This window comes from Nymphaea colorata, chromosome 4, assembly GCF_008831285.2.
Source record: "Nymphaea colorata isolate Beijing-Zhang1983 chromosome 4, ASM883128v2, whole genome shotgun sequence".
Classification (NCBI taxonomy): domain Eukaryota; kingdom Viridiplantae; phylum Streptophyta; class Magnoliopsida; order Nymphaeales; family Nymphaeaceae; genus Nymphaea; species Nymphaea colorata.
The window spans coordinates 18,367,100-18,394,127 of record NC_045141.1 but is presented as its reverse complement, the minus strand read 5'-3'; the positions used below and the strand labels follow the sequence as shown (position 1 = coordinate 18,394,127).

General features: G+C 37.2%; 2 protein-coding genes across 3 annotated transcripts; both read right to left on the bottom strand.

The window, feature by feature from the left end:
* Nucleotides 1-4,291: 4,291 nt before the first annotated feature.
* On the bottom strand, nt 4,292-10,357 carry LOC116253470 (serine/threonine-protein kinase PBL27-like). Its single transcript, XM_031628293.2, has 5 exons — nt 9,101-10,357; nt 8,755-8,954; nt 8,406-8,595; nt 5,356-5,747; nt 4,292-4,961 (listed from the first exon to the last, which is right to left on the bottom strand). The coding sequence occupies exons 1-5, from the start codon at nt 9,189-9,191 to the stop codon at nt 4,719-4,721; spliced, it is 1,116 nt and encodes a 371-aa protein (XP_031484153.1). The 5' UTR covers nt 9,192-10,357; the 3' UTR covers nt 4,292-4,718.
* A 5,730-nt stretch (nt 10,358-16,087) lies between these two features.
* LOC116253096 (protein GAMETE EXPRESSED 3) lies at nt 16,088-26,309 on the bottom strand. Of its 2 annotated transcripts, XM_031627858.2 has the most exons (11): nt 26,252-26,309; nt 24,212-24,297; nt 23,544-23,725; nt 21,323-21,652; nt 19,412-19,658; nt 18,869-19,153; nt 18,668-18,754; nt 18,299-18,331; nt 17,424-17,486; nt 17,204-17,346; nt 16,088-16,859 (listed from the first exon to the last, which is right to left on the bottom strand). In XM_031627858.2, the coding sequence occupies exons 2-11, from the start codon at nt 24,288-24,290 to the stop codon at nt 16,239-16,241; spliced, it is 2,070 nt and encodes a 689-aa protein (XP_031483718.1). In that variant the 5' UTR covers nt 24,291-24,297; nt 26,252-26,309; the 3' UTR covers nt 16,088-16,238. The 2 variants fall into 2 exon arrangements, with proteins under 2 accessions (XP_031483718.1, XP_031483719.1); XM_031627859.2 differs by lacking the exon at nt 26,252-26,309 and having other exon boundaries at nt 24,212-24,325.
* Between the last annotated feature and the right edge of the window lie 719 nt (nt 26,310-27,028).

The following is a 27,028-nucleotide window of genomic DNA, read 5'->3' as shown; positions in this document are numbered from 1 at the left end:
TTTAGAAGCCTTCAAAACGGCAGATGTTTTCAAAACATCTTAAAGACAACCCCAATTATTATTTTTTGAAAAACTAACTTTTTAAGTAAACAGAGGGCCTTTGGTAAAGAGTCAAAGTGAGTAATTCTTGATGAATTTTAACCCCCATTTTATGGTTTTCATTTTCACTTAAAAAATTATATATGAATTAAGTTACACTAGGTTAAATAAGCCGAGCCCAAGCTCGGCTTATCGAGTCGAGCTCGAGCCGAGTAATACGTAACTCGAGTCAAGCTCGATCTCGCTGAGTGAGAACTCGATTCGCTTGTTGTACATTCCTACCTGCCTCCGGCGGCCCGGCAACATTATAGAAGCTTTTTGGCATCAAGCCTCTAGAAGCACAAAAATATGCAACATATCATTGGTAGCCAAATGCCTAACCATCGCTTTCAAAGTTGAGTACCCAGTTTTTAATGCCACTTAATTATCGAGATAATGCAGTTTTTTCTCAAGCCACAATCAAAAGTCAAGAAGGAATCACCAATTTCCTTTGGAGCACGTTGAACTCGAGTACTTCATTGGCTTCTCTTTCTCAAACTTTGAATGTGCAGGGAGCTCAAGTCTTCTTCCACTGTTCAAATGAAGTTTCCAAGAATGCAAGCCCCCCCCGGCAGCGTGGCATTTTCTTTCCCACTCTTGCGGTCCACCGAGTGTTTGGTCGATAGACTGGGAAAATTTTTCCACACACCTAAGCACACCCAGTTTCCTCCTGGTCCACAAGGTCTTTGTGCATTTGGTTTCTCAATTAAGCAAACCAGAGTTTGAAACTTGATCATAAAGTGCAATGCTTCAACAGTTTTTAATACGCAAACCAATGTTAGTAGAATTGGCCTGAATGAGAATCAGCTTGAATTTGTCAATCCTAATCTAATGAATGGTAGATTTGGGGGCCCATATGTTAGACTTCAGCTTATATTCTAAATTTTCGAGAGTTTTTGCAAATTTATTTTATTTATTTTTTGAGTGAACAGAAGAAGTATTTCATGTTGCCGCCCAGCTGAGAGCCAAAACTCCGTCCCTTCTATCCAGGATTCTAAGCTTGCTTTTGATGTTTCGGGATGACACCCTGGTTATGCTTTGACTTGAATATTGGTGGCCCCACTTTTTCCAGCACAAATTTTTTTTTTTTTTGCTTAGTTTGTTTTAAAAAGCAAATTTTAAATGTTTTTGGCTGATTAGTTGAATGTGTGAATCAGCCAATTCATTGTATTTTTGTTGGTGCTTAGTTCTCCGTGTAAGTCTATGTAGGCATAGGTTGCAAGGGAAGGGGTACTAGCCTGAAAGTTTAGAGCCATCAATTTTTATGAGGGGGGCTGAATTAAAGTATTTAAAATTTTGACATGGGTCAAGATATCATTTTTCAAAATTTTTATATAGAACAAGTAAAATTTTCTAAAATTTACATGTAAATTTTTTTTCTTAAAAATGAGGTTGGGGTCAGGGCCCATGAAGACCCCACTCTACTCCGCCCATGCTGCTAAGCAAATACAAGTCTCACAACCAAACTTAAAAAGAGAAAGGAAAGAAGAAGAAACAATGCGATCAATTGAATCAGATATGATCTGTAATATTTATGTAAAGCATTCCAGCATATAATGTGACACATTTCACAAAAAATTAAGCCATAAGAATGATTTTGAAGTTGATTTATTTATTTTTGTCTAAAGACTGCATAGTTTTAAAGAATACTTGAAAACATGCGATCAATTGAATCAGATATGATCTGATCTTACACATTTCCATGTACAGGCAAATGCGCACATGTTGCGGGTACATATCAATACATGTATGTGACTTTTGCATATCCTTCATACATCGTGATCAGGGGTGAAGCAAGAAATTTGTTGTTCTAGGACTCAAACTTAATTTCAAAATTTCAACAAGGGTCGAAATAGAATTTTCAAAATTTTTATATATGTTAAACTAAAATTTTGAAATTTACATATAATTTTTTTAATTTTTAAAAATCACGGGCAAGAGGGCAAGGCTCTTGTCGGTCCCCCTGCCTCCACCCCTGATTGTAACAATTATGACATTTTAAATTTATTCTAAATAGTCTGTTAGTTGTGTATTATGTAAAACTCAAGCCATGAAAATATAACGAAATTGCGAGCCATTGGCTTTTCAATTTCCCCATATGTCTACTCATGTGTTCTAACTGGTTTAGTCGTTCATATCTACTAAAATTATATATATATATATATATATATATATATAATTTGGTAATATAAATTTTAAATGAAAACATTAAAGGTCCGAAGCCTACCTCCCAGTAGTTTGGGTTGGAATATTGGACAAAAATAGTCAGATGAATGTCGAACCTTCTTCTCTTTTTCTAATACAAATGACATGAGAGTCTAGTTATTCTATGTAGACCAACAAGAGTTTGGTTCGACTGTTCCTTGATTTAATCTTCACTAAAACCATTCATGCTTATGAATAGACCATTCAAATTCGCGGAGTCGTGAGACTGGGCCGATGCTCTGCGGCACGAAAAAGCTAAGGAAGTTGGCGACCTGATGACAGACCATTCAAATTTGCAGAGTCGTGAGATTGGGCCGATGCTCTACGGCATGAAAAAGCTAAGGAAGTTGGTGACCTGATGACAGACCATTCAAATTCGCGGAGTCGTGAGACTAGGCCGATGCTCTGCGGCACGAAAAAGCTAAGGAAGTTGGCGACCTGATGACAGGGAGAGCCTTGGCGAATTCATATGTGTGTATGTGTGTGTGTGCATGAGTGTGTGGACCACGGGGTTCAATTTTTGGAGATTTTTAGTTGACATAATCAATGTATTCTTATAACTAACAAGTAATAACTATATTGATTACCTAATCTGTTTGCATAGAGGGTATGTGAAAAGAGAAAAAAAAAATACCAAGGTAAATTTAACCTTGATTTAGGACTATTAATTATCCGATCATAAAACTTGGGCATAATTTTACCTCAAAATCCTGCCTCTGTCATCCCAATTCAAATCGAAATGGAGAAAAAAGAATCGCCTCATAAAGATTAGCTTTTGAGGAGTAAAGTCTCCTAAAATAAAGCTTTAGAATTTTCACCTCAGAAACCATACCGATCCACTTTGGAAGGCAATAATTTACCTCCCAAGACGCGATGAGACTATTTTCACCGTCGAAACGAAGACAAGTTATCCGGAGACAAGTTTTCCTTGAACAAGAACCCTCTGTTAGTGAGATGTCCCATCAAGTTGTTGACATTTAACAATTCCCTTCTCTTTAGAAACATTTACAACGAATATTTTGTCAATGGTGCAGAAAATCTAACGTTCTACACCACTGACCGGGGCCGGAAGTCAATCGGTTGCAACGTAGGAGAGTTCTGTTTGAATCAGCAGAAAGAAATCAAAGAAGAGAAAGAAAGAAAGCAAGAGTTTGACCATTAGAGCAAGTTGCATAGGAAGTTTCAATGCGAGGTCCTTGCTCGAGTTTGACTCGAACTTTATGAAGTGAGCTTGAGTTCGACTTGGTGAACCGAATGTAAGCTTGAGCTCGGCTTGTTTAAATTCATAATAAAAATAAAAACTCTAAAAAGAAGTGCTAAATTTTGTCAAAATTAGCTCGACTCGTTTAAACTCGCATCACTTGATTCATGTAATTTTTTTCTTTAAATAAAAAAAACTTTAAAAAGAGTGTTAAAAAATTAAAGTTTAATTAAAGCTTAAACGATCAGAAATCTGTAACTCAAACTCGATTTGTTTACAACTCAAGCTCGAGCTCGCAAAACAAACGGAATTTTTTTTCTTTTAAACCAGACATTCTTTCCCATGAACAGTCAAAGGATCGAGCGCTTGTGGTTCACAAAGATCAATAAATTTGGAGCTAATAGATACAGTGTTGTCTCCACTGGTGTGTATATATATATATATATATATATATATGAATTCGTCGGGTTTTTAGAGATGAATGGTTGAGAAAGAAATAAAAAAAAATATTAACTAATGTTAAATGACTAAAATACTTTATTTATTTTTTTTTCGCTCGAATCTCAACCACCCATTTTCGAAAGATCAATAACCAAGATAATTTTTTATGGGTGCAACACCTAATGGTGGTTTGATAATTGTTAAGGGTAGATTGATGCAAAAAAATATACATTAAAGTGACTTATTTTAGTAGTGTTTTTATAGTAAGAAAAAATGAATGGCTTCCATAGCATCAACATTTTAATAATAGGAAAATCCACTTGCTGACTGCTATATGCAAACTGCTAAATTATATGTGCAAACTGCTAACACAAAATTTCCTCCAACTCGATACCAGAGACATTGAAGGTGCAGTTACAAGGGCCAAGAAAACTACAATCCACTTGCTCACTGGTTCTGATCCGTGTTTCAAGGCCGGAATTGGGAATCCACAATTAAATCCCTTTGTTCAGAAAACCCAATAACTTAGACGCAGAGCTGGAACACAGTCTTCCCTTGAAAACTTCAAGGCGAGAAGTTCTTTAATAAAGTGACTGCAACTGATGACATAAAATAGCAAGCTGAGGATTTAACAGACGGCTGCTTCTGTTCACGTTCTTCCATGGAGGAATTCTGCTCACTTCTTCATAAGGAGCACCAAGATATTGTTTCATTTCTGGTTTGGTGTACAGCCTCCACTGCTAACTTGGTCATCATATGCTCTAGTAATCTTGCTTGCAGCTGACCATCCAGGTCACAACGACGGGGAAAATCTGACATCACAACCAGAATCTTTTCCTGGAATATATGGCTGAGAAGCTAGGTATTCAAGGGCAGTAACAATATCTCCTATAAGTGGACGAGTGTTGGCCTGCTCTTGAAGGCACATGGCAGAGATAGCAACTGCATGATGTAGGCCGCGAATGGGGAAGTGGCCTTCAAGCAGTGGATCAGCCAATTGAGTGAACTTCCTCCGATCCTTGAAATAGGGTCGTGACTAAGAAAAAAAAAGGTATTGTTAGGAGACGAGATGATAAAAAAGCCTTCTAAGTTCTAACCCATGAAAGTTCAAAAGTTTCTTATCGTGAGCAGGAAACAGAAAAACAAGTTGCTCAACAAAAGAAGCTTCTGCATTCTCCTACACTCAAATTCGTTTCATAAACAAGTACCTCATGTGGTTACCAAATGAAATAACAATCTTACTGTCCCCAAAAATGGTTCACCTTTCAAGTTACTTTTGAAACTCAACGCTATGTGATTGCTAAATCCCAAAGTAACTCTTGACAAACGAAAAGGTTCAGAAACTGAGAGTAAAAGCACTTAAAAAAAGAAAAATCATGTGTACAAGCAAGCATGGCAACATGAGAAAACAGCATTATTGTGAAACATACCCAAGTAACTAGGTATTGTTCTCCTGTAGGCTTCAAGGTATCAATGGCCTTCCTTCCTGTGATCAACTCCAATAGAACTACACCGAAGCTATAGACATCTGACTTGAGAGTAAGCTGACCAGTCATAGCATATTCAGGTGCACAATATCCATAAGTGCCCATTACCCTTGTTGAAACATGAGTCTTGCCCCCAACCGGGCCCAGTTTTGCAAGGCCAAAATCAGAGAGTTTAGGATTAAATTCATTGTCCAATAATATATTTGCTGACTTTAGATCACGATAAATAACAGGTGGATTTGCTTTATCATGCAAGTACTCTAGGCCTCTAGCTGCACCAACTGCAATCTTCATTCTGGTGTTCCAATCAAGGGGTGTTCTTCCAGGTTGAATGTCTGAAATGAAAATATGAGGCCATTATATTGAGTGAACAATTGATAGTCAAATTGTTGAACACAAAAAATTTATCATACGTATCACCACGATTGAAAGTCCATAGCCAAAAAGGAAATTGGAAAAAATGTTTTCTTCCATTTTCACCATGACATATTGTAAAAACAATTTTCATTGATTTTTATTAACAGCAGATGGCTAGATACTTGGAAATTGGAAGATGTAGACTCCATAGAGTTACTTAGATTGATTACCTTTTTCTAAATTCTCTTCCTTGGTTATCTCTTGCTGTTAACCATCAACTCAGTTACCTAACACCACCCATCTATACTTTCCACAAGTACAGGATGGTCTATACAGTGTTGCATTTATGTTAGCTATAATGCATATACAGATAAAAGGACAAACAAAAATTGCAGAAATGTGCACATATGGCCATGCATGCATGGCCATAAGATAGGTTTACGATTAATCATGATGTGCTTCAATTTAGAGTATGCAGCATACGTGAGAGAAGTGACAGAGAGGAAGCATAGAAAACCGCCAACAACAGAACTGCATTCTTATATTTTATAAAACAAAAGGAAGATGGCACTTTAGAAGAAAATATAAACTCAAGCTTTTTTCTTTTTTGTTTCACTGACCATTATTACTCATTTAAGAAGGGCAAAAAAATAGGCATTCTTCAGATAACAGAACTTTTAGTCACCCGTTAGATTTGTTTTGACATGTAAATTAATATACAGTAATATGTAAATTCACATCCACATCCACATCCAGGTAAATGCATGACTATGTATTGTAAAGTAACTGTACCGTTATTCATTAGGTATTCATATACTCGTATGTACAGGGAGAGCTTTATATGGTCCCAAAAAGACTTATAATCTATTGCAAATATATCATAAATAATAAATTTCATCCAGGCTACTATTTTCATTTGACATTCTACAGCTTCATTTATGTACCGAATCATCAATAAAAAAATTCTACAAAAAAAAAATCAATAAAAAAAAAGCTAATAAAATAAGACTACCTCAAGACAGGCCAATATTATATAATTGTAGATTATAAGCTAAAGAAGAGTAAGAACTGGAATTATTGGGAGTAACAATAAATGCAAGTATACATTTTTCCCATAACCACACCTCTCTGAATTTTTATTATAACTTTCAAGACTCAGAAGATAAATCCTTCTCTACAATTTAACTATCAGTGCGCTTGGACCCATTGAATCATGATGACTGAGCCTTCATGATTGATTGATCCAGATTACATGGACATGACTAATCTATTGATTTAGTCATTGGCAAGAAATTGAATGGGAAGATCTTTTATCCTTTCCTGAACAAGAGGTTCCATTCCTTGTTTCTAACATGAACATACATTTTGACTCTCTTTCTCAGCTATTTCTGTAACCGAATTCTTCATTTGAGTGATATAATATACATAAGCACTAAATGGTTATTTTAATGATAATCCTATTCCTAGGTATCACCAGAGACTTGTTTTTTAATCGCTTAGTTCAATTTATTCTGTGCTTGTAAATTCCAAGCTTCCATATTAGTTTCATCAATATCAAAGATCAATCTCATTCTGTATAAATTATTAGTTCAAACTTGCTAATTATTCATGTGAAGTCAATGCATTTCCCTGGAGATATTTCCATCGGAAATTATAAGAGCACATTCAATGAAAAGATCATATTATTTCAGTAACAGAAAGGACTAAAGCACCGAACACAAACTTGACTAATGAGGTTAAGTGAATCACCTAATACAAGTGGGAGATGCAAAGAAACGAAACAGCACATACTGAGGTTCAGAAGATACAGATAAAACCAGAGGTTTCCATGACAGCAATCAAATAAGAAGAAAACCAACCAACTGAATTGGTATAGAAAGTGCAAAACTCATTTTCCCTTGCCATGTAATGTTTGATGGCCACCGCAACCAAGTCCAGTTTTATCAGGCATAAGATCTACATAGAACGATAAACCAACATGTAACAGAACTGTTTCCATCCCCGTCTTGGTAACAGGTAAAGCTATTTCAAGTTACAAAATCAACCGTGTCCGTAATAAACTAGCATGCATCCACACACATCATCAGAAGTTCCATGATTTCCAAGCGCATAACTGGTAAAGCTTGTGGATAGAAAACAAAAGAAAGCGACAGTCTCTGGATGGCTTCATGCTTCACATGGCAGTAGAACATTACTAAAAAACATGAATAATTTAGACAGCGGATAAACGCGTGCTGTGAAGGAATGCTAAACCAGGAGTAAGTAGCTGGAACTTGTGATAAATAATTATTCACTCGATGGCATCGGTATTGTGGATAATAATAAAAAGGCTTTCTAACTGATGAGAAGGGCCACATAAGTGTGTGACCAATTCATATAAAACAAGGAAACATCTCGTTCCGGTAGAACAGGACCCTAAAAGAGTAAACTTTCCGATGTCAAAGCCATCAAACAAAAAAAGGATCTCGCAGAAGCAAGATAGGAGAAAAGAAAATCAAGATATGGTGATGAAAAAAAAATGAACAGAAAAAACTTGGGCATATATCACCTCAAAGCTCAAGAACACGAGAAAAGGAAAAGAAGTGGAGGAACAAGGTTACACGGAGATCCTGGTAATGCCAAGGACAGTAACTCACCAAATAGATGGTCTTCCAAACTTCCCATTGGCATGTATTCATACACCAAAAGTCGCTGGTCGCCATCGGCACAGTACCCGATCAGGTTGACAAGGTTGGGGTGATGTAAAAGACTTAACATGAGGACCTCCACAAGAAACTCACGGTTCCCCTGCAACCCACTTCGGTCAAGCTGTTTGATAGCAGCAACCTGCACGAGAAGGGACTTCAAATTCGCAACACAGATACATTCTCCGGCATTAACGGACAACTTCCCAGCTTTCTACTTAGCATTTAGCAACTGTAAAGTAAAAAATACACATCAAAAAAAGTATATTCTTCACTTAGCAGCGAAGATTACTACTCTTGCCTGGCCAGTACTCTCCAAGCGTCCTTTGTAAACTCTTCCAAAACCGCCCTCTCCAATCAAGTTTGTAGGGTTGAAGTTCCTTGTTGCCGTTGCGAGCTCCCGGAAAGTGAAGCCATGAGCAGCGATCCTACCATCTTTGGAACCCTCATTGCTGCTATCCTTTCTGTGCTTGCTGAAGGAGTTTGCTCTCTTACCAGATGCTAGAGGAAAAGTAAAACCAGTCAGAGTGGAGAAGAATCAACACCAAGAGAAGAGCACCCAAGCCCCAAAAGACCAAGTAGTCCAAGCCACCACTCAACAGGATCTCAGAACAGCAGAGATAATGAAAATTCGTCCGGAATCCTACCTGAGTGCTCAATGTGGTAGCCTGTCCCCGTGTTATGCTCGATCTTCTTTGCTTCTTTTAATCGCTGACGAACGCAGGCGAAACAACCCATTCCAAAAGAAGAACTCAAGTGACACCGTAGCTTTTCTTTTCTAAACTCCCCAAGGAAGGAAAAAAGGAAAAGAAGGTGAACCTATTCAAGAGCACAACCAAGGTTCTTCTTCGTAAATTCTTCCTAATGACGAAAAACACCTCTATTTCCCGGAAGGAAGTAGAAGAATCTGGCACAGATCATACGATCATAAACAACCGAGGGAAGACGCATCATCGTTTCCAGGCTTAGGACACGGGATCAAGAACAAGAGGTGGCAGAAAACATTTGCCTTCCCGCTGAAAATTACAGGGCAACAGGAAAAACGTGAAATGCGAAGCACCACCCTCATCCCCAAATCACAAAATGACAGAAAGAAGAACTCAATTCTTTCATTCTCCCAGGAAATTGCAAAAGATTGCATGAGATTCGCTCTAGACCGTCCCAGTCGGAATAAATTGGCACAGAGAGAGAGGGAGAGAGTAAACGTCACGAGTTACGATAGTCGTGATGGTGGGTACTTACTCTAGGGAGAGAAGGAAAATGAAAAAGAGAAAAAAGAAAAGAGCAGAGAAAAAGCGTTGTCTTTCTAGGCTTCTACACTGGCTACCATAAGCGTTAATCGTCTCATTTTCTGAGCCACCCCTCCCGAGCTCAAGCCTTTCTGAAACACAGCGTGGGAGCTTTGCCAGAAATTGCACCCCATCACTTCCCCAAGTGGAATAAAGATCTTCAATGCAGAAAAGGCATATTATCCCGTTGCAGAAAATTATTTCTGCAGCCATTATTTTAGTAAATCAGAAAGCAAAGTAGTAAAGATGTTGAAATTCTCACTGGAAGAATAATTTTTAATGGTACCCACCTCGAGATTTTCTTAATCTTACTTTATTAATTAAGACCATAACAGCGAGGAAGAGGGAGTGAAATGACCAATTCTGAGTCTCACTTCCCGCGAAAGGCAAGAATTTCTTCTTACCTTTCTAAGGCCGCAGTATAAAACGGGTAATACTTTTTCTAAAGAAAACAGAAGCAGAGGAGTATAAAGGGAGGGCCAAGGAACCGAATCCTCCGTACCAATCGGGGAAGAAGGGAGCCCCAGAAATCCTGAGATGGTGACGTCACCACCAGATGTTGGCCATGGCCATCGTGAGCACATGCACCATTGAAAGACCACGACCACCATGACCATCGTTTGGAATTCTGCTGGCATTACAACTAGAATGAACAGTCAATCACCTTTATCCGCTTTCCTTTCTGTTGGTTGTTACTTTTTTCTTCAGCATCATGGATTAATGGTGGTGGTGGTGGTGGTGAGGGTGGGGTTAAAAAAGCAGCAGAAAAAAGAGCAGTGTTTGGAAGGGTAGGAGAGTGTTGACAAAATATCCTTTTCAATTGTTGTCTGGCTTTTTCCCGAAAGTCTCCTTGCCCCTCTCTCTCTCTTTCTCTCTTAAATGCATTGAGAAAATCTCCTTGCCCCTCTCTCTCTCTTTCTCTCTCTATATATATATTCACGCCATTTTTACTCACATGGTGTGACATAACATGGCAAGCTTTATCTCAGGAGCTCCCCACTAGAAATTGCAGCTATTTATAAATCATGCGTGGATTTAAGATTGAATCTGTTTTCCTTCGTTTCTTAAATCCGTTCTTTCTCCAATGCAAGAAAAAATATATGATGAACAGCAAACGTCAGATCTTGGTTCCTTCCTTAAACCAAATTATTATATTACTACACCTATTTTTAACAAAAAAAAACTAAAAGGCAGACTCAGAATTAAAAAGTCTTGGGCTAGACGTTGTAGAAAGTGCAAGGAGAGAGGTGTAAGAGGGTGACGTCGAGGATGGAGGTCACGTGAAACAGAATTACTGGCAGAAGTGCAGCGGTAGCAGCAGCTGCTCCACGATTCAAGCGATGCACTCAAATGCCTCTCTCTCTCTCACACACACATCTGTCATCACGTGTGCGCTCCTATAGTCTCATGCATTTCCTATTTTTCTCCAGTCATAACTTTCTCTTCCTCCTTTTTCTTCTTCTTCTTCTTCTCTCTCTCTCTCTCTCTCTCTCTCTCTCTCTCTTCAATCCAACTGTTGGTAGGCCTAGATTTGCATGATCTGCCTCTTTTTTATGCAATTTTTCATGCAAACACGTGAACTTTTGACCAGCAACGTTCAAACTTCAACGTTCAAACCCTCTCTCTATCTCTCACATGTATTATAGAACAAGTAACTGCCTTACAACTCAAATGCCTCTCATTATTCTTAGTCCTCCCTGTTACTAGGGATGTCAATACCGCACCACACAAAAGAAAAAAAAATGTTGAGATCCAATTAAGAATTGGGATTGGATTTGGATATAGAAAATAATGTTAGATTGAATTGGAGTTTAGATTCAGATTTAAATAAATATTAACCAAATACGGATTCAAACTCAAATTCGGATCAAATATGGTTTTAAATAAATATTCTATACTCAATGTCTAGAATATCGTTTGGATTCAATTTAGAAATTAGATTTCGATTTAGAAGTTAGTATGAAAAAGGGATTCCAATTGGATTCAGATTATGAATTCAGATACCGTATAAATCTTTCTTCATCTGAATTCTGATATGAATTTGAATCCAGATATATGGTAAATTAATTATGCATTTGATTCTAATCCAATCCATTAACATCCCTAATTATTATTTTTATTAAATACTGATCACCGTTGAGTACCTACAAAATAAGAATAAAAGTCCGCTCTAATTTACCTTAATCTTCAAAATCTTACTTTTGAGTGTCTCTTCATATATATATATATATATATATATATATATATATATATATATATATATATATATATATATATATATATATATATATATATATGTTTGGCAAGATCAGTTCTGAAAGACAAAAATATATAATATAAAAGCTAAAAAATCCTCTCCATATATAAAGAACAAGAAGAAGAAAACAAAAGAAAAATACTTTTGTTAATTTTAATCCTGACATATGTAGAGTGTTGTGAAGGGGATCAGACCCTAAAAAGTAGTTACCAGTCTTTCTGTCAGGGGTCAAATATTGAATCGCGTTTCTTCCAAAAAAAAAAAAAAAAAAGGGTGGTTTTTTAGACTAGAAAAACAGAACACTTCGAGCTTGTCATTTGAAGTTCCTCAAATATTATATACATATTTATTGTCAGATGTGAACGCCCAGTCTAGTTACTAATGATGAATTTCACTAAATAATAACTGTTCTAAAAAATTTCACTGGTAAATTTTACATGGTTGGATCACGAATAATCGTGACTATGATGTTTAAGGCATCAACTTATCTTCCATGCATGTGGATGTCTGTGTAGGTCTATATTATGCTTAGGTAGTTTACATTTTCTTATGCATTTTAGCATAGGATCCGAAAAAAGAAAACTTCATTAAAGTAAACTTTGGTTGTAAATTATTTTGTTATAAACAAATACCCTTAGCTATAACCTTTAATTGTTTGAATAAACAGGCAATGAGCATGCAGTAGCTGCAGCGAAGATCAAACCTCAAAGCCACGGAATTGAGATGTGATGAGTCCCGGATCATCGGGGTCTCAGGTCGAGTTAAAAACTTTTTTGACGGATTTTATAGATGATGAGTGAGCCTGCCGGCCGGTTCTAAAGTCACGTGGATATAGTTCTTTTTATCTCTTGACTATCCAATCAGAGCGACTGAACAGTGAAAATATCTTAAAAAAGTAATCCGTGCCGTTTATTTCGTTAAAAAAACATTTTTAAAAGGGCACTTTAAAAGTGTACCTGCAAAATTCCAACTCGTGGATCAGTAAATGAGAAAATTGATCAGAATTACAGTGGAGACAAACTTTTTCTTCTGATGACTGATGAGCGCATCCGGCGAATGAAATTCAGTAACAGAGACTGTTGCTGTTTGCCAATGGCTAGTTGGATGACTCTCTCTCTCTCTCTCTCTCTCTCTCTCTCTCTCTCTAGAGATCAGACATAGAGCTAGGACCATGGTCACATGAGCCTCAGATGCGTCCGCACTGTGCTGAAAGTTTCAAACAGAAACGACACATCGTTGTGAGCCATACGGAAGTCTGTCTTTTTGTCTCCATTGCCTTCCTCTTTGTTGCTGCAGATCACCTTTGGGATGCTGCAAAGCTACAAGGGATCACTTGTCCTATCTCTTTCAACGACACTTTCATTACAAATTTACATGTATGTATGGTGGCAGCAGTGGATCATCTGTTAGTACTCTCTCTCTACCTCTCTCTCTCTCTCTCTCTCTCTTGCTAGATCTGCTCACTCCCATTTCTTAGCAGCAAAGACGCGAGTTGGAAAACCAGCCTGATTCTCCAGTTTTCTCAGCCAAATCAAGATTTAATAGTGGTTGAAATGCAGAAGATACAGTGATTTCCCACTGTGGATGCAAACAAGAACATGCCAACTAGTGCCCATATTTTGTAATCGTCTATTTTACCTAAAAGAAGACCCAATGGAATTTTTCTATCAAGTCAAGCAAAGGAATTAGTAATTCAAAATCCGCATGTTTTTTGTGCTGCAATGTAAGTATTGCAGATGTTGCTTGTTAGTTCTTCATTCAGGTTCATAGTCGTGAGGTTTACCATTTGAAATACTTAATTAATTATTCGTAGGGATCAGGTATACCATCTAAATTGCTTAATTATTCTTTAGAATTGAACCAAGTAGCTTGTGGATTGAATTGCATCGGGTGTTGTGCTATAAGATCAGGAATCATATATATATATATATATATGTATATTGCTCAACTTAATCTAAAAAAGAGTTTATTTATATGTGTTCATTATTTCTGGTATATGAGCGTCTGGTTGCTACTTCTTTAATTAGTTGTGAAATGTACCGCACAGAGACTGATTCATTTATCCAAACACCGAATCTTTTCAACCAAAAACCTATGTTTTGCCATTTTTATGTGTAGATCGGATCGATTTTGTAAGGGCGTGGGTGTTGCCAAAACCTATTATTCATGAGCCAAATAGGTCAGAAACTGCCAATACGATGAATTGGCTGATCATTCACGGATTCGGCTGAGTCTGTTGGAAATCTATAGAATAATTAAAAATAATGCCTTGGAACCAATAAATAAAATTGATTTTAAAACGATAAATCTCTTAATACATTAAAAAATATTCAGGAACGTACATGCATGTGCATGGACTCTTGAATCGGCCGCGTCTACTGATACGATTTGAATCGGCCGGTTCAGGGCGATGCTAATAGCCTTGGATGACATTATGCTCATAACATTAGATGAAATTATTGATTTTAGCCGATTCAGGCCGATTTTGATTACACCGGATGAAACTATTGATTTTAATGTAAAGGAGCTCGACCTAAGTATGAATTTGAATTATCGTCACAAAATCATGAACAGTGCTTCCTTAATAAACCAAATAATTAAGTTAATATTATCACGAGGGAAGCTCTCTCTATTCAACACTCAACAATGAAAGATTCATGAAGAGGGATAAAAATAAGTGTATCAAACATTAGTAGTTAGAATCTATTGATCAAAACAGAGGATGATGTACCCCAAGTCTGGCTTGATGCCTCTTTATGCAATCAAATGATGAAAGCAGTTTGTTGGGTGTAATTTCAAGTAGGTTTTTAGCTAACATGCCTCATATATATATATATATATATATATGTGTGTGTGTGTGTGTGTGTGGAACCTTTTCTTAAAAACCATGATTCGAAGCATGACTCTTCAATCTTCATCCGAAAAAGGCATGAACTTTACCCCCAACATGTGTTTTGAATCTATCAGTGCCATTAAATTGAGTGAAAGTGTTCTTTTATAGTAGGGCACATGGAGCATCTCGTTTTCTCTCTCTTATATATATATAAATATATATATATAAGCAAATTTTGTCCTGTTGCCATATCCAAAAAGGAAAACATTAATGTACTTCTTAAGACAACTCCTCTCGCTCTCGCTCTCTCTAATATATATATATATATATATATATATATATATATATATATATATATAGAAGCAAATTTTGTCCTGTTTGCCATATCCAAAAAGGAAAACATTAATGAACGTCTTAAGACAACTGTCAGCTTATGTCAAGTAAAGCGATGAGGCAATCCACATCAAAGTCTAGAGCAAATGTGCATCGGTTTTATTGTTTTTCTCACAATTTGGCTTTTCCGTTTCCTTTTTCTTTCTTGTAATAAAAAATATCAATCTTGAAGTGTGACTGATTTGGAACTCTCAACCGATTTCAACCCAAAGCTAGATGTCAAGCTATCCACCTGAGTAGGTGTTCATCCTTGTAACTGGCAAAGAAGGAGATTGCTATGGCAGTTTTCCTCAAAAACACAATTTCATAATGGCATCTGTATTGCAATCAGAGTTGTTCATGGAAATTATTCAAAAGTTTTTCAGCTCATCATGTTTAATCAACCCAAAAAGAAAAAGAAGAAACTTTATAAATCATGACTAGCATTGTAGAATTGAACAAAAGGTTTCTTATACTTTTAAAATGGCAACTACAATTTCCTGAAAAAAGCAGTCATGTTCCCAAGGAGAATTTAAATGCCAGGAGATCTGGTGGTACCAATTTGTACCTCGAAAATAAAGGAAATTTAATTGCTTAATAAGATGGCATGTGATGGGCTGGAGGAATTTAAAGTGGTTTTTCTGATGGAACATTTAAGAAAGAGAGTACGTTATGATGAGTTTGATTCTCTCACATTAATGGCGTAAATGCATCAAACTAGCACGATGGTGGTATGGAAAATGATGAATTCCTAAGTCGCAGGCTATTAATGCCCCTTTTCAACTTCAAATAATGATTTGACGCGTTAGATGGCGCATCATCAATTTGATCTGCAGACTGCTATTCTCCTGTAAAAAAGAGGTGGGTCTCTACGTGCAAGCATGAATCATGCAGAAATCCCACCGCTTCATACCGATACAGCTCCAGACCCTGTCCTTGAGTTTGGAGAGGGAGTGGGGGGATGGCAGTAGAAAACAACCCAGTTTGTAAACTATTGTTTACATTGAGATGTGAGGCTTTCATGCACATGTAAGCTAACCAGCTGAATTCGTTGATCTTCGCCTCTTTAAGCAGCCATTTCCATGCAACCTTTGGTAAATTACATTCCCTTCATGTTCATCACAACCGACACTCCTGACTGCACTACACTGGGGCTCGTCATCAAACAAAGGATTTGTAAATCCAGCGGAACCTGAAGAGCTAGGTGTAGGCTCCCAATGCTCGCCTCTCTCAGATGCCATTCGAGGCAATCGCCATGAATTATCACAGTGAATTTTTTCAACCTCCAATGGTTGTTTCAACTTTGCAGCTGATCCCTTGTACCCATCGTAGCAATTTTCACCACCATCTTTTTCATCAGAGGAAGTTGTACTGAGTGTGTCAAATATGGCCATACTCCCTCTCCTGGCTTTGCTAAAGGAGGAGCCATGACCCAGCTCTCCCTGATGCAAAGGAAGTATGGTGTCAGACAACAGCTCGGGACCATCACTACTGAAGTTATATGTGGAAGACAGTTTCCTTTCAATGGCTTCCCGCTCTTGCACGAAATGATTCAACCTCTCGAGAACTTGCTCATCAATAGGATCTGCTGATGCTTTTTCTTCAAGCTCTGAAATGATCTTGTCAAATGCTTTTTTCCTTGTCCTGAGAGACCGCTGAATGCAGACACGTAGAAACAACAAGTCATTGTGAAAATCAGAAAGGTATTTAGCTACGGTTCGTGCAGTGAAACCACTTTTTCTGTTGTCTGATTGAGCTTCAAAGCGCAGGATAAAAGTGGATCAAATTCTTATGTGAAAGCGTTCATGTTCAGACCACTCAATGCCAAAGTGTTTCTACTATGGGACAAAATCTGCGAAACGCATCTCCAGAGTAAATTGATAACATGACTTACTTTTTGTAAGTTTCCACATCAAAGCATGAGACAACCCACTGTAGGCAACTTTTCATAGCACATTAGTTACCAACATTTTTTTCAAGAACGGTATCACATTCTTACCCTCTTACTGAGAAATCTGTTGAGGTCCTGATCTCGCAACTTTTTCTTGCCCCAGAATATGCAGCAGAAACGTAGAAAACCAGCAAGCACTATCAAAACAACAAACTGAAACCCCAAAAATATGAACATCTTCTTTTCATCACCTGCAGACAGATGACTCGTTAGCAAGATCAAGGCTTTAGCATTCTCTGATGACAGAAATAAATGTATTTTTGCTCACTTGTGTATGTGATTTGGGGCAAGTTGGACCTTGCGTGGGAGCATCTCCATCTGAGCTTTTCATCTAGAACATAGTAAGTTAGAAGAAAGAAAAATAAAGGAGAAACAAAATACAAGATGTCCTCAAGCTAATGAACACCATGAGCTACTTAGAATCACAGGTGTAGCTGGGGCAGCTCCAGACTATTGCGACAATTGACAATATCATAATACTGAAATATTGAAAGGTCACACTGTTTCAAAAATGTCAAAATGCAAAGGAATATGTGAAGCCTAAAGAGCCCCATGCATGAGAGGACTGGCAATTGGCTGTGAATCCATTCCTGACCACCAGATGGGGCAGTTCCCAAAATAGAAGACAAATAAATTGTGATTTCATCATGATCTATATGCCCGTTAAAGGGGCAAATTTTTAATTTTTCCACGGCAGAAAGTAATTTATTCTTCAATGTTTAAGAATTCCAATATCTGTTTGTTTTGTCATGATTCACCTAAAAGCTGAGAATGTAAAACACAGGAACTCTCTCCAAATATAATAATGTTGCTTAACTTTCATCACTTTGCTTATAAACAAATAACAGAGGGCCATAATGTTGTAGGTCCACCCACAGTGGAAAACATAAATGGTAGACACATGGAAGCACAATTATTTTTGTGCCATAAAGGCTTCAAGAATTCAAGGAAAGACAGAAACCTTTGATCCGATACTTGGAGTTTCACATGCATGGACGTAATCCACAGAGGAGTTCCTACTGGACATGGACAAAGTCTAGCATTTGGAGTCATTAAGCCTGCTCCCCCATTTCTCAGCTGACAAATATGGAAAAGACTAGAAAAGGTCCTTCATACAATGAAATAAATGAAAGAGATCCTTACGGCTTGTATGGCATGATGATGATTTGCTTAAATCTGTAAAGCACAAACATATAAATCCATTTAGAAAGATTGCATGTGAAATTACAAAAACAAGACAGAGCAAGAAATTTTTTAATAATAAAAAAACTAAGAAAAATATTCAGATCGCTAACTCTTCGGAAGTTGCATAGTTATAGAACCACGTTTCCATAAACACACAACTTTAAAACTTTTTTCAGCATAAAAATCCTCTTTCATTATGTACTCAAGAAAAAAAGAATATATCATTATTTAATTAAGACATTATTCACCTTATAAAAAATAGATTTGTTAATTATAGAGGACAAACTTAGAAAAGGTCCCCAGCTTCGATGGTTTGAAGAGTCTTACTAGCAGCAGTTACAAAAGCAAGAAGAACCCTTGCATCCAAAACAAAGTGGCGAAGGTAACTGCTAGACCATGTTGAGGACAATTGCCCTGTTACCATGAACACAAACACATATCTAGATTGGTAATCCATGCAAAGCAGACAAATTTATACAGCAAAAACAGGAAAGAAAAGGAATGCAATTGACACCCAATATGTTATACCAGGATATTCCCCTGTCCAATGGACAGCACCAGTAGCAGGAACGAACAATGTGAAAATGAGATTTAGGGGTCCTCTCACTGAAATTGTGCTGTAATCACCATATAGGTGGCTACTTTTAGATGCTACCTTCAACTGTGCAGCATAAACTAACCGACCAGCACAATCAAGAGCTGGATCAACTTGAATCACTGAATCAACTGCAGTGGCTTCTAGATTCTTGTGAACAATCCCAGTAGGAGAGAAGGAATAGACAAATCCATCTAATGAGCCAATAGATACCCATCCTGCCATAGAAATAGAAAGTTCAAAGATGAGAACGTGGAAGGAATCAACACAAGAAAGTGTCGCAGGTACTGTCCATCCAGTAAAAGGCACATTCAGGTGGCATTTTCCATTAGCGTCGAGGCGGTCTTTGTTTGAATAAAAAAATGGTATCTAAAATAACCTGTGCGTAGAAAAAAGTAGCTGCTAACCATGAAAATGATTAGTGTAACACCTTAAGAAAATTAACTCGCGAAAGACTTCAAAATTTCTGCATTTACCCGTGGAGTCAATGAGCAAAGAACATGCATATACACTTAGCGGACCAACATTGTCCCTCCACAAAACAGTGCCTTCAGAAGCATCAAGCGCCATCACCAAGGATTTTCTAGGGAAGACAAGGTAGACAAGGCCATTATTTCCAGCTGTAAGAGAGATCATTTTATCAATAGCACCAAAATCCTGGACCCAGTTGACAAAAGGCTTCAGGGAGGAGATGGAGTAAACTTGTCCTTCGGAGTTCACAGCCTAAATTTGCAGGAAAACATTGAAAAAAATGAAGAGTGAGATGGAGCGAGTGTACCAAAAAAATGCTAAGAACATGAATTATGAAAAAACTAAAGCAAATAGAAACATCCACCTATTCATTCTATCTAAAATGCGACATCTACGTGGCTGATGACTCAGGAATTTAGGAGATACTTGGCAAATCCAACGAGTCAACTCAAGAATTGACTTAGTCGAATTGGATCACCAAGGAACTGGGTCACGAGTCAAGTATTGACCCAAATACAATTAAATCCCAGAGGACTCGATTCTGGACTGGCTACATGGCTGAAGTGGCTTGGGATCACCCAATCCTAGACCGTCTCCATTCGGCAAATTTTGACTATTACAAAATAACACTAAGAAACGTACTGCTGCGGTTTATTAGAAACAAGTAGTCTAATATGTGTTTGCTTCTTGTTCATTATTTTATACTTGTATTCATGAACTATAGCTGTTTGGTTGTATTTAACCGATAGTTATTTGCTATTTTATAGGTCTGTTTAACTTTTTCATCATTTTGTTGAAAAAGGAAACCACAGAAATTTATGACCTAAACCTGGACGAATCACCAAGCCAATTAGCAGACCTGTGACATAGTACTCAGCCCATCCAAGTCCAATTTTGCGGGTTTGCCCAAATATGGTTTAGGATTCTCAAGATCTGATACTTAAAGAAGTTAATCCTACATGACAGAAATTTAAGGTCACATACTCACATTTTGTCACCTGCGTTTTGAGCTTTAAACTACTTCTGATTAGTTGGCTCTCTGAAATGCAGTGTGAAATACATAAAAGTGCATGTATTTGTGTATTGTATTATAATTGTACACATGTTACATGTATGCAAATTATATATATGTACATATTTATGAGTTTGTGTCTGAATTTGTGTGCGTGCATGTATACCTTTTCAGTTTGTGTTTTTGTGCATACTCATTCCATGCATGCTTTTGTGTATACATTTTTTTACATATTTTTCCTCTATATTTGTCCAGGGGCTGCCTGGTAATTTTATCAATGAACAGCCCCTGGCTGCTGCCCTATTTGATTCGTATGAATATGGGGGCCAAGCCCCATTCTGTAAGTTGATTAATAAAGCTTTTTGTTTATGTGCCGTGTTGATTGTGCTTTATTTACCTTTATTTGCTTGAGTTTTGTTGCTGGCTTCTTGTGCATTTAATGAGTTTAACTCACATTTTTTTATCAGTTTAAGTGCACAGAGTCTAAATCATAGTTTGATTTGGAAAAAAAAAATCTTCCAACAGAAAATTTTAACCATGATATTATCCCACCTGGCATGAAGAACTTCAGGAATTTGCAGTGTCTAGAAAATGGCATATCATTTTAACATCCCAGTGACGTGGAAATAACAATGACCAAAACCCTAATAGATGAAAAACAGTTCCAAACAACTGGAAGTCCTTAATGCCAAGATAGCACATTCAATTATGAAATCATACACAAGACCATTTATGTGCAGTACCTCTAAAAAAGCACATTTATTTTTGTAATCCCACAAACTGGAATTATAGTTGCCAGCATAAACCCATGTTAGAGGCATAAGGAAATATAAAGTGTTTCAAGTTGTAAGATCTCAAACAGAGAGGAGCAAACAAAACCAACAGACTGGACTCTGGAACTCACATAGATACTTGCTTCGCACTCATCAATAATTGGTCCTAAAGCAAAAGAACAGGTGGTTAAATTGTTCCAGCAAGCTTGAGGATAAATTGATTGATAGAATGCAGGACCGGCACTCCAAAGAGATGTTCCATCCAGCCTAAATGCATAGATCCCACTGTTTGCTATGGTAATAAATAATGCTGGAGCCCAGATACTTATTGCAAACCCAACAATTTCACCAGAAACACCTAACGGCATGCCAGGACCAAAGAATATCTTAGAAACAGGCTTGGAAGTTGTGTTCTTTGGAGGCACAATAGTTAGAACCCTGTCTTCAGCAATCAAATGGATCTGTAAAAGCTTGAAGTTAAGTGACACCAAAATAGCACCATTTTACATGCTTTGACAACAATCATGTGTAGCTCTGGAACAAAGACCAAAATTTGTTGGCACCTTTCACATTAGAATGGAAAACATGTGAGATAACAAGCAAAGTTTCACAATGCAATGTAGTTCATAGTGCATGCACTTTTCTGAAGAAATGCTCTGCTGTTTGAAGCCTAGCAACAAAGAAGTTTTTGTTGGGCAAAAACGGGTGACAAAGACAGGATGGCATAGACCAAAGTAGGAAGTCCATGGGTGAAGAATTTATTTTATACTATTTATTTACTTATTTTTCTGTTGATTGTCAAGATAAGTTGAACAATGCTTTATTCGCTTTTGGTTTCAGATAATATTTGTATTTTGGTGAGGTTAATCATTTTTTTCCCTCAACTTCAGCCATGCTTCAGTATTCCTTCTATGATCCTCTTATAATTTCCTTTTAGGTCGAAATAAGATCTTCAATATCAAGTCCTTCCAATAGTCACTCTACATTTGCAAATCAGACAGCTTATTTTGGTCTTAAATTGGATCATTTCTTGTTCAGCTGTATCCTCAATGGGCTGCATTACTTCATTTCATCCTCTTCTCCACCTACTCCACATCTTCTCCTCTGGTTGCTCATGTCATGCATGTAAAGTACACAAATACATCCAATCTTCCATTGCAGCAGTTACTATGTATAAATCTGTGCACAACTTTGCTCCCTTTCTCTGCTCACACAGTCTTCTAGATAAAACTTTAGGAAGCAATTTATAGATTTAGTCATTGATTAAATAGTATGCAATACATGATATGATCCACAAATTAGTCTTTCTGATCACAAATCCTTTCAGCATATGACTACCCATAAACACTACATACAATAGCAAACAGTATACTCATGTTGATAAGACATAGGATCATTTATGAACACCAAGTACAACCAGAAACTACAGAACCATAATGTTGATAAGACTATAATAATTTCTTTTACACCTATTTGCTACCTAAAGTTATTAAAACATATAGAGAATCACAGAACAAGCTCATGCTGACATGATTAATCGAGGTATCTCTAGATGCACAGAAGGATTTTCTTCTTCCATAACTAAGAAGCAGGTGTCGTCAAGCTTTTGAATGCTGAGTTAAGAGGGACAGTAGGCAGAAGTAAAATGACGGGGAATTTCTAGGTTGGCTACTCATGATCTGTAGAGACCAATAGTGCATTTCATGTAAATGTAATCTTGTGGTAAAGATTGGATGCTCAACCACTTGATCTCGAAAGCAGCCTGATTGTACCAAATTGAGACTCTCAGTTTTTGCAACAAAAGGCTGACTCGAATAGATCAGACTCCTAGGCTTACTCACAGGCTGTTAGGCAGGCAACAGGTCATGGCTCAGCAAAAGAAGGCATCAAGCCCCCAACTACAAGATGCTTTCCATCTTCAGTGTTGACCCTGTATCTCACCAGACAATAAGGTTATTTTGATACCAAGATGAATAAAAAAACAAACAGTTGTGGCAAATGGGGAAGATTTATGGTAATCAATTTCCCAATCTTTTTGGTTGGAGACACGGTTCCAACTGTGTAGACACCCAAATTTGAACATCCAACTTTGATACTGAAAAACTATTTTTTCCCACAAACTGTTAGTAATTTGACTAACATATCTATATCAGTATTGTTCAACATAAGTTACATAAAAATGTCTTATTCAGTCAATCAATGTGACAGGACGAGGTATCTGATAGCAAATATGAGCAAGAGCTTCAAAACAGTGGTGCGACCATTCAAAGGACCCTTGCTTATGACATAATAGTTAGCCAAGGTAACATGATATACTTCTGGAATTACAAGAAGAGTTCAGAACATATTTACCCTTCCAGTACTGTCAAAAGCTGGAGCTATATCTGTATGGCAAACATAACTAAGCTGAATTCTCCATGCAACAATGCCGTTGCTTTCAAATGCAAAAAAATTCTTGCCAGCACAGGTATATATTCGTTCATCATCTCCCACTAGTGGTTTTGATAGCCTACTCAGTTTGTCAATGACTTCATCTGTAAGAAGGTAGAGGGTGATTTGCCAACAGAATGCCAAGTACAAAAGTTTAATTCAATAGGTTAAATCCATTACTCTCTTAAATTGTGATAGAGTGTTTAAAACCTCCTGTTGTAGATTTACAATTTTTTACTAGAGAAATGAATTCAACGACTAAACTTTGTAGGCCAAAAGCTTCTTCTCTGAGAAAAAATGTCTTCTTGGAGAACTTTCTTCTGAAAATTTTCATGTTTATTGCATAATCAAGAGCATGCTACTCACTTCTACTTGTTCAAAATCATTTCTTCTTTCAGTGCAAATACATAAATACTTATACACACAATGATACATACATACATAGATAAATACATGCATACACACATATTATATTTTATATATCTATATAGATGTGGGTGTGTAAATGTATATATACCAGACATATTTTGAAAATATTAGGAAAACATCAGCATAATTTGTGATTGTAATTCAGTGATTTGACGTCAAACCTCCAAGGATGCTCAGAGAAAGTGCTAAGAAGATGAAAATCGGAATTGGGAACATCAGCATCTTCCTGGGGTTCACCATGTTTCAACTGTAAGAGAGAAATATATGTATAAATGCACATAAGAAAAAAGAAACAGCAGGTTCCACTTTAAGAATAAGAAATGAAAGAACTACGCTAAAGAGGAATCCTACGTTCAGCTACAAGCTAAACCTGAGAAAACAAAAACTAAAAAAACTAGGAGCATGTTAGTCGGTTTCCTGTTCCAGGAACAAGCAGAACAGAACGCTCTCTTCTGTTTGTTCCTGGAACAGGCGGACCTCTTCCAAGAGGAATAGCTGTTCTTGCGTCTCTTCTTTGCTTTCAATGGAAGAGGACAGGGTGTGACTGCTGTCCACTGTTTTCCTGTACTGAACAAGTATGTAACTGCTACTCGTTGTTTGATGTTATGTGCTAGAGAAAAGCATAGAGAATGTGCTACTCAACCAAAATCAAGTTTCTTTTCTTAATGAGCCAAACACATGCACATCTTTAGATTTCTCTTACATAAGCACGTCCAAGGAAGGAGTTCGGATGAGCTCCACCCACTTGAATTTCAATTTTCAAAAAGCAAATTACTGTGTAAATATTAACCATAGCTGTTTGACAATAACTTTTGTAAATGCAACCCTTTTTCTCAAATTGATAGTTGTCAAGAGATTTAGCACAATTTATTTTTCAACGCACAGTCATAACGCATGGAATAACAAAAACTCCAAAGTTTTAATACCAGAAATGCTCTGTCTTTATCTCGTGAAACAGTAGTTCTAAGAAATGTGGATTGGCCCATAAATGACTGGAAGTGGGATAAATGCCTACTTGAAGCATACTCATTAAGGATATACCACTCCAACACCCACAAGTGGGACTAATTTTCAGAACGGGGGCCCTTGCTTTATTCTGGAGCGATGAGATGAGACTCGAGAGTGAGGCTGAGACGGAGAGTGTCACTTTTCAAGAATGAAATTTTGAACATTTTCTATGTTACTTTTGTTCTACCAATTACGTGCTCCTGGGTTGCGTGAAAAGAGAAAGAAACGAACCATGAAGAAGACTGTTCCCGACACAACTGCCATGAAAGGCCAGGGGCTGGTGTCAGTTTCATCCCTCATGGTGGGGGTTTTCTCAAGTATCATATCAACAGAGGTGTATTTTCCTTCAACCTCCAAAACTTGAGAATCTTTCCATCCAAACAAAGATATAATCGACCACTAAAAAGCAAAGCAACTAACTTGGAAAGTAGGAGAAGTGGATAATGCTGATTTCATGAATGCGTTGATGTAGCACAATTATTAGCCACGGGCCATTCATGGGCCTGAAAATCAGAAGAAAAAGAAGCTAATAAGAAAAATGCTGGTAATGTCGGATGGGACATGGGTAGTTAAGAGTGATGCAGTTCCATGTCGGTACCAAAAAATTGCCGAATCAGTTTTTCACAGTGATACGATGTGTCAGCCGATACACATCCGCTCATATCAGCCTGTGCCAACTTCTTTTTTAGTTCAAGAAATGGTATGAAATATGATATGTTAATTTAAATATGCCACCATAGCCAGAACATAGGCCTTCTCTGCTTTTTCCGGTTGGTTTCACTTTCTTAGAAAAAAAAAACAGGTCAGTACAATGGTGGAGAAGGAGCCTTCCAGGTGAATGGCAACATCAAGGCACTCATATTTCCCTTCTATCAAGGTCAACAGCAGACTTGGGCGTGCACATGCAAAGATTCACAGAACATGTATATAGCGTATGATCGTGTACTGATTAGCTATAAGCCTTGTTATGGTACATGGACAAGCAAATCAAGTGAAATAAAGGGTGATACATACATAGACATGGGTGACATCATGTGAGCGGTCATGCATGTCATGCTGGCATCTTAGCACATGGGTATATCCATAAAAATGGAATCATGCACATCAATGTATATCAGTAAACTCATCCGTATGAAATACTCATGCATGTAAAACAAGAAATATTCATGCATATAAAAGGCCATAAACCATACCTTCTCATGCACTACCAATGGACCAAGTCCCAACTAAGTAACAAGAAGAACAAGCTATGAAGGCAAGATGTTCTAGAGAAGAAGAAAGGACGCAGCCTTCTCTCTCACTGGCCAAACTCTCGTTTAAAACAGTTTAGGTAATTTTTTTTCCTGAGACTCTCAACTCCCCCAAGTTTTAGGGAGTGGCCACAATGGTGGGAAATAACCGCCCACTAACAATATACACTAAAATTAATTTATCATTTTTTATTTTAAAAAAAAAAGGAGGCAGTGTTTACAAAGAGAGAGAGAGCAAGAGAAGGTTAATGACCTCTTAAGTTTCTTCCTGGCTAATTTAAAAACAGCTTCACTGATGTCATAAACAAACCTCTCAATTCGACCATGAATTCGTAAAGGAAAACTTAAAAAATCAAGAGTTTAATAAAGCGCCGTTAGTTTGTTTATAAAAGCGCGGTTAGTTTGTTTATAAAAAGGGACGCACATTGTGAAGTTGCTATATTATCTTTTACAAATAATCAAACACATAATGCCAATGAAAATGAAACCAAAATGTTAGAAATTTCCTTAATATTGTAGGACATTTAGCAAAAATCTCCTTAATGGTAGACCTATTGACACAATTGCAGGAGTTACACACATGTAGACACTTTTGTGATATAACAAAATGAAAACATAAACAAAGGAAAACGGGCCATTTTTTGTTAAATATGAGTAAGTTCGATCCTTCTAACCGTGCAAAAATATGGCATTGTAAACAAAAATGGCACCTTCATGCCT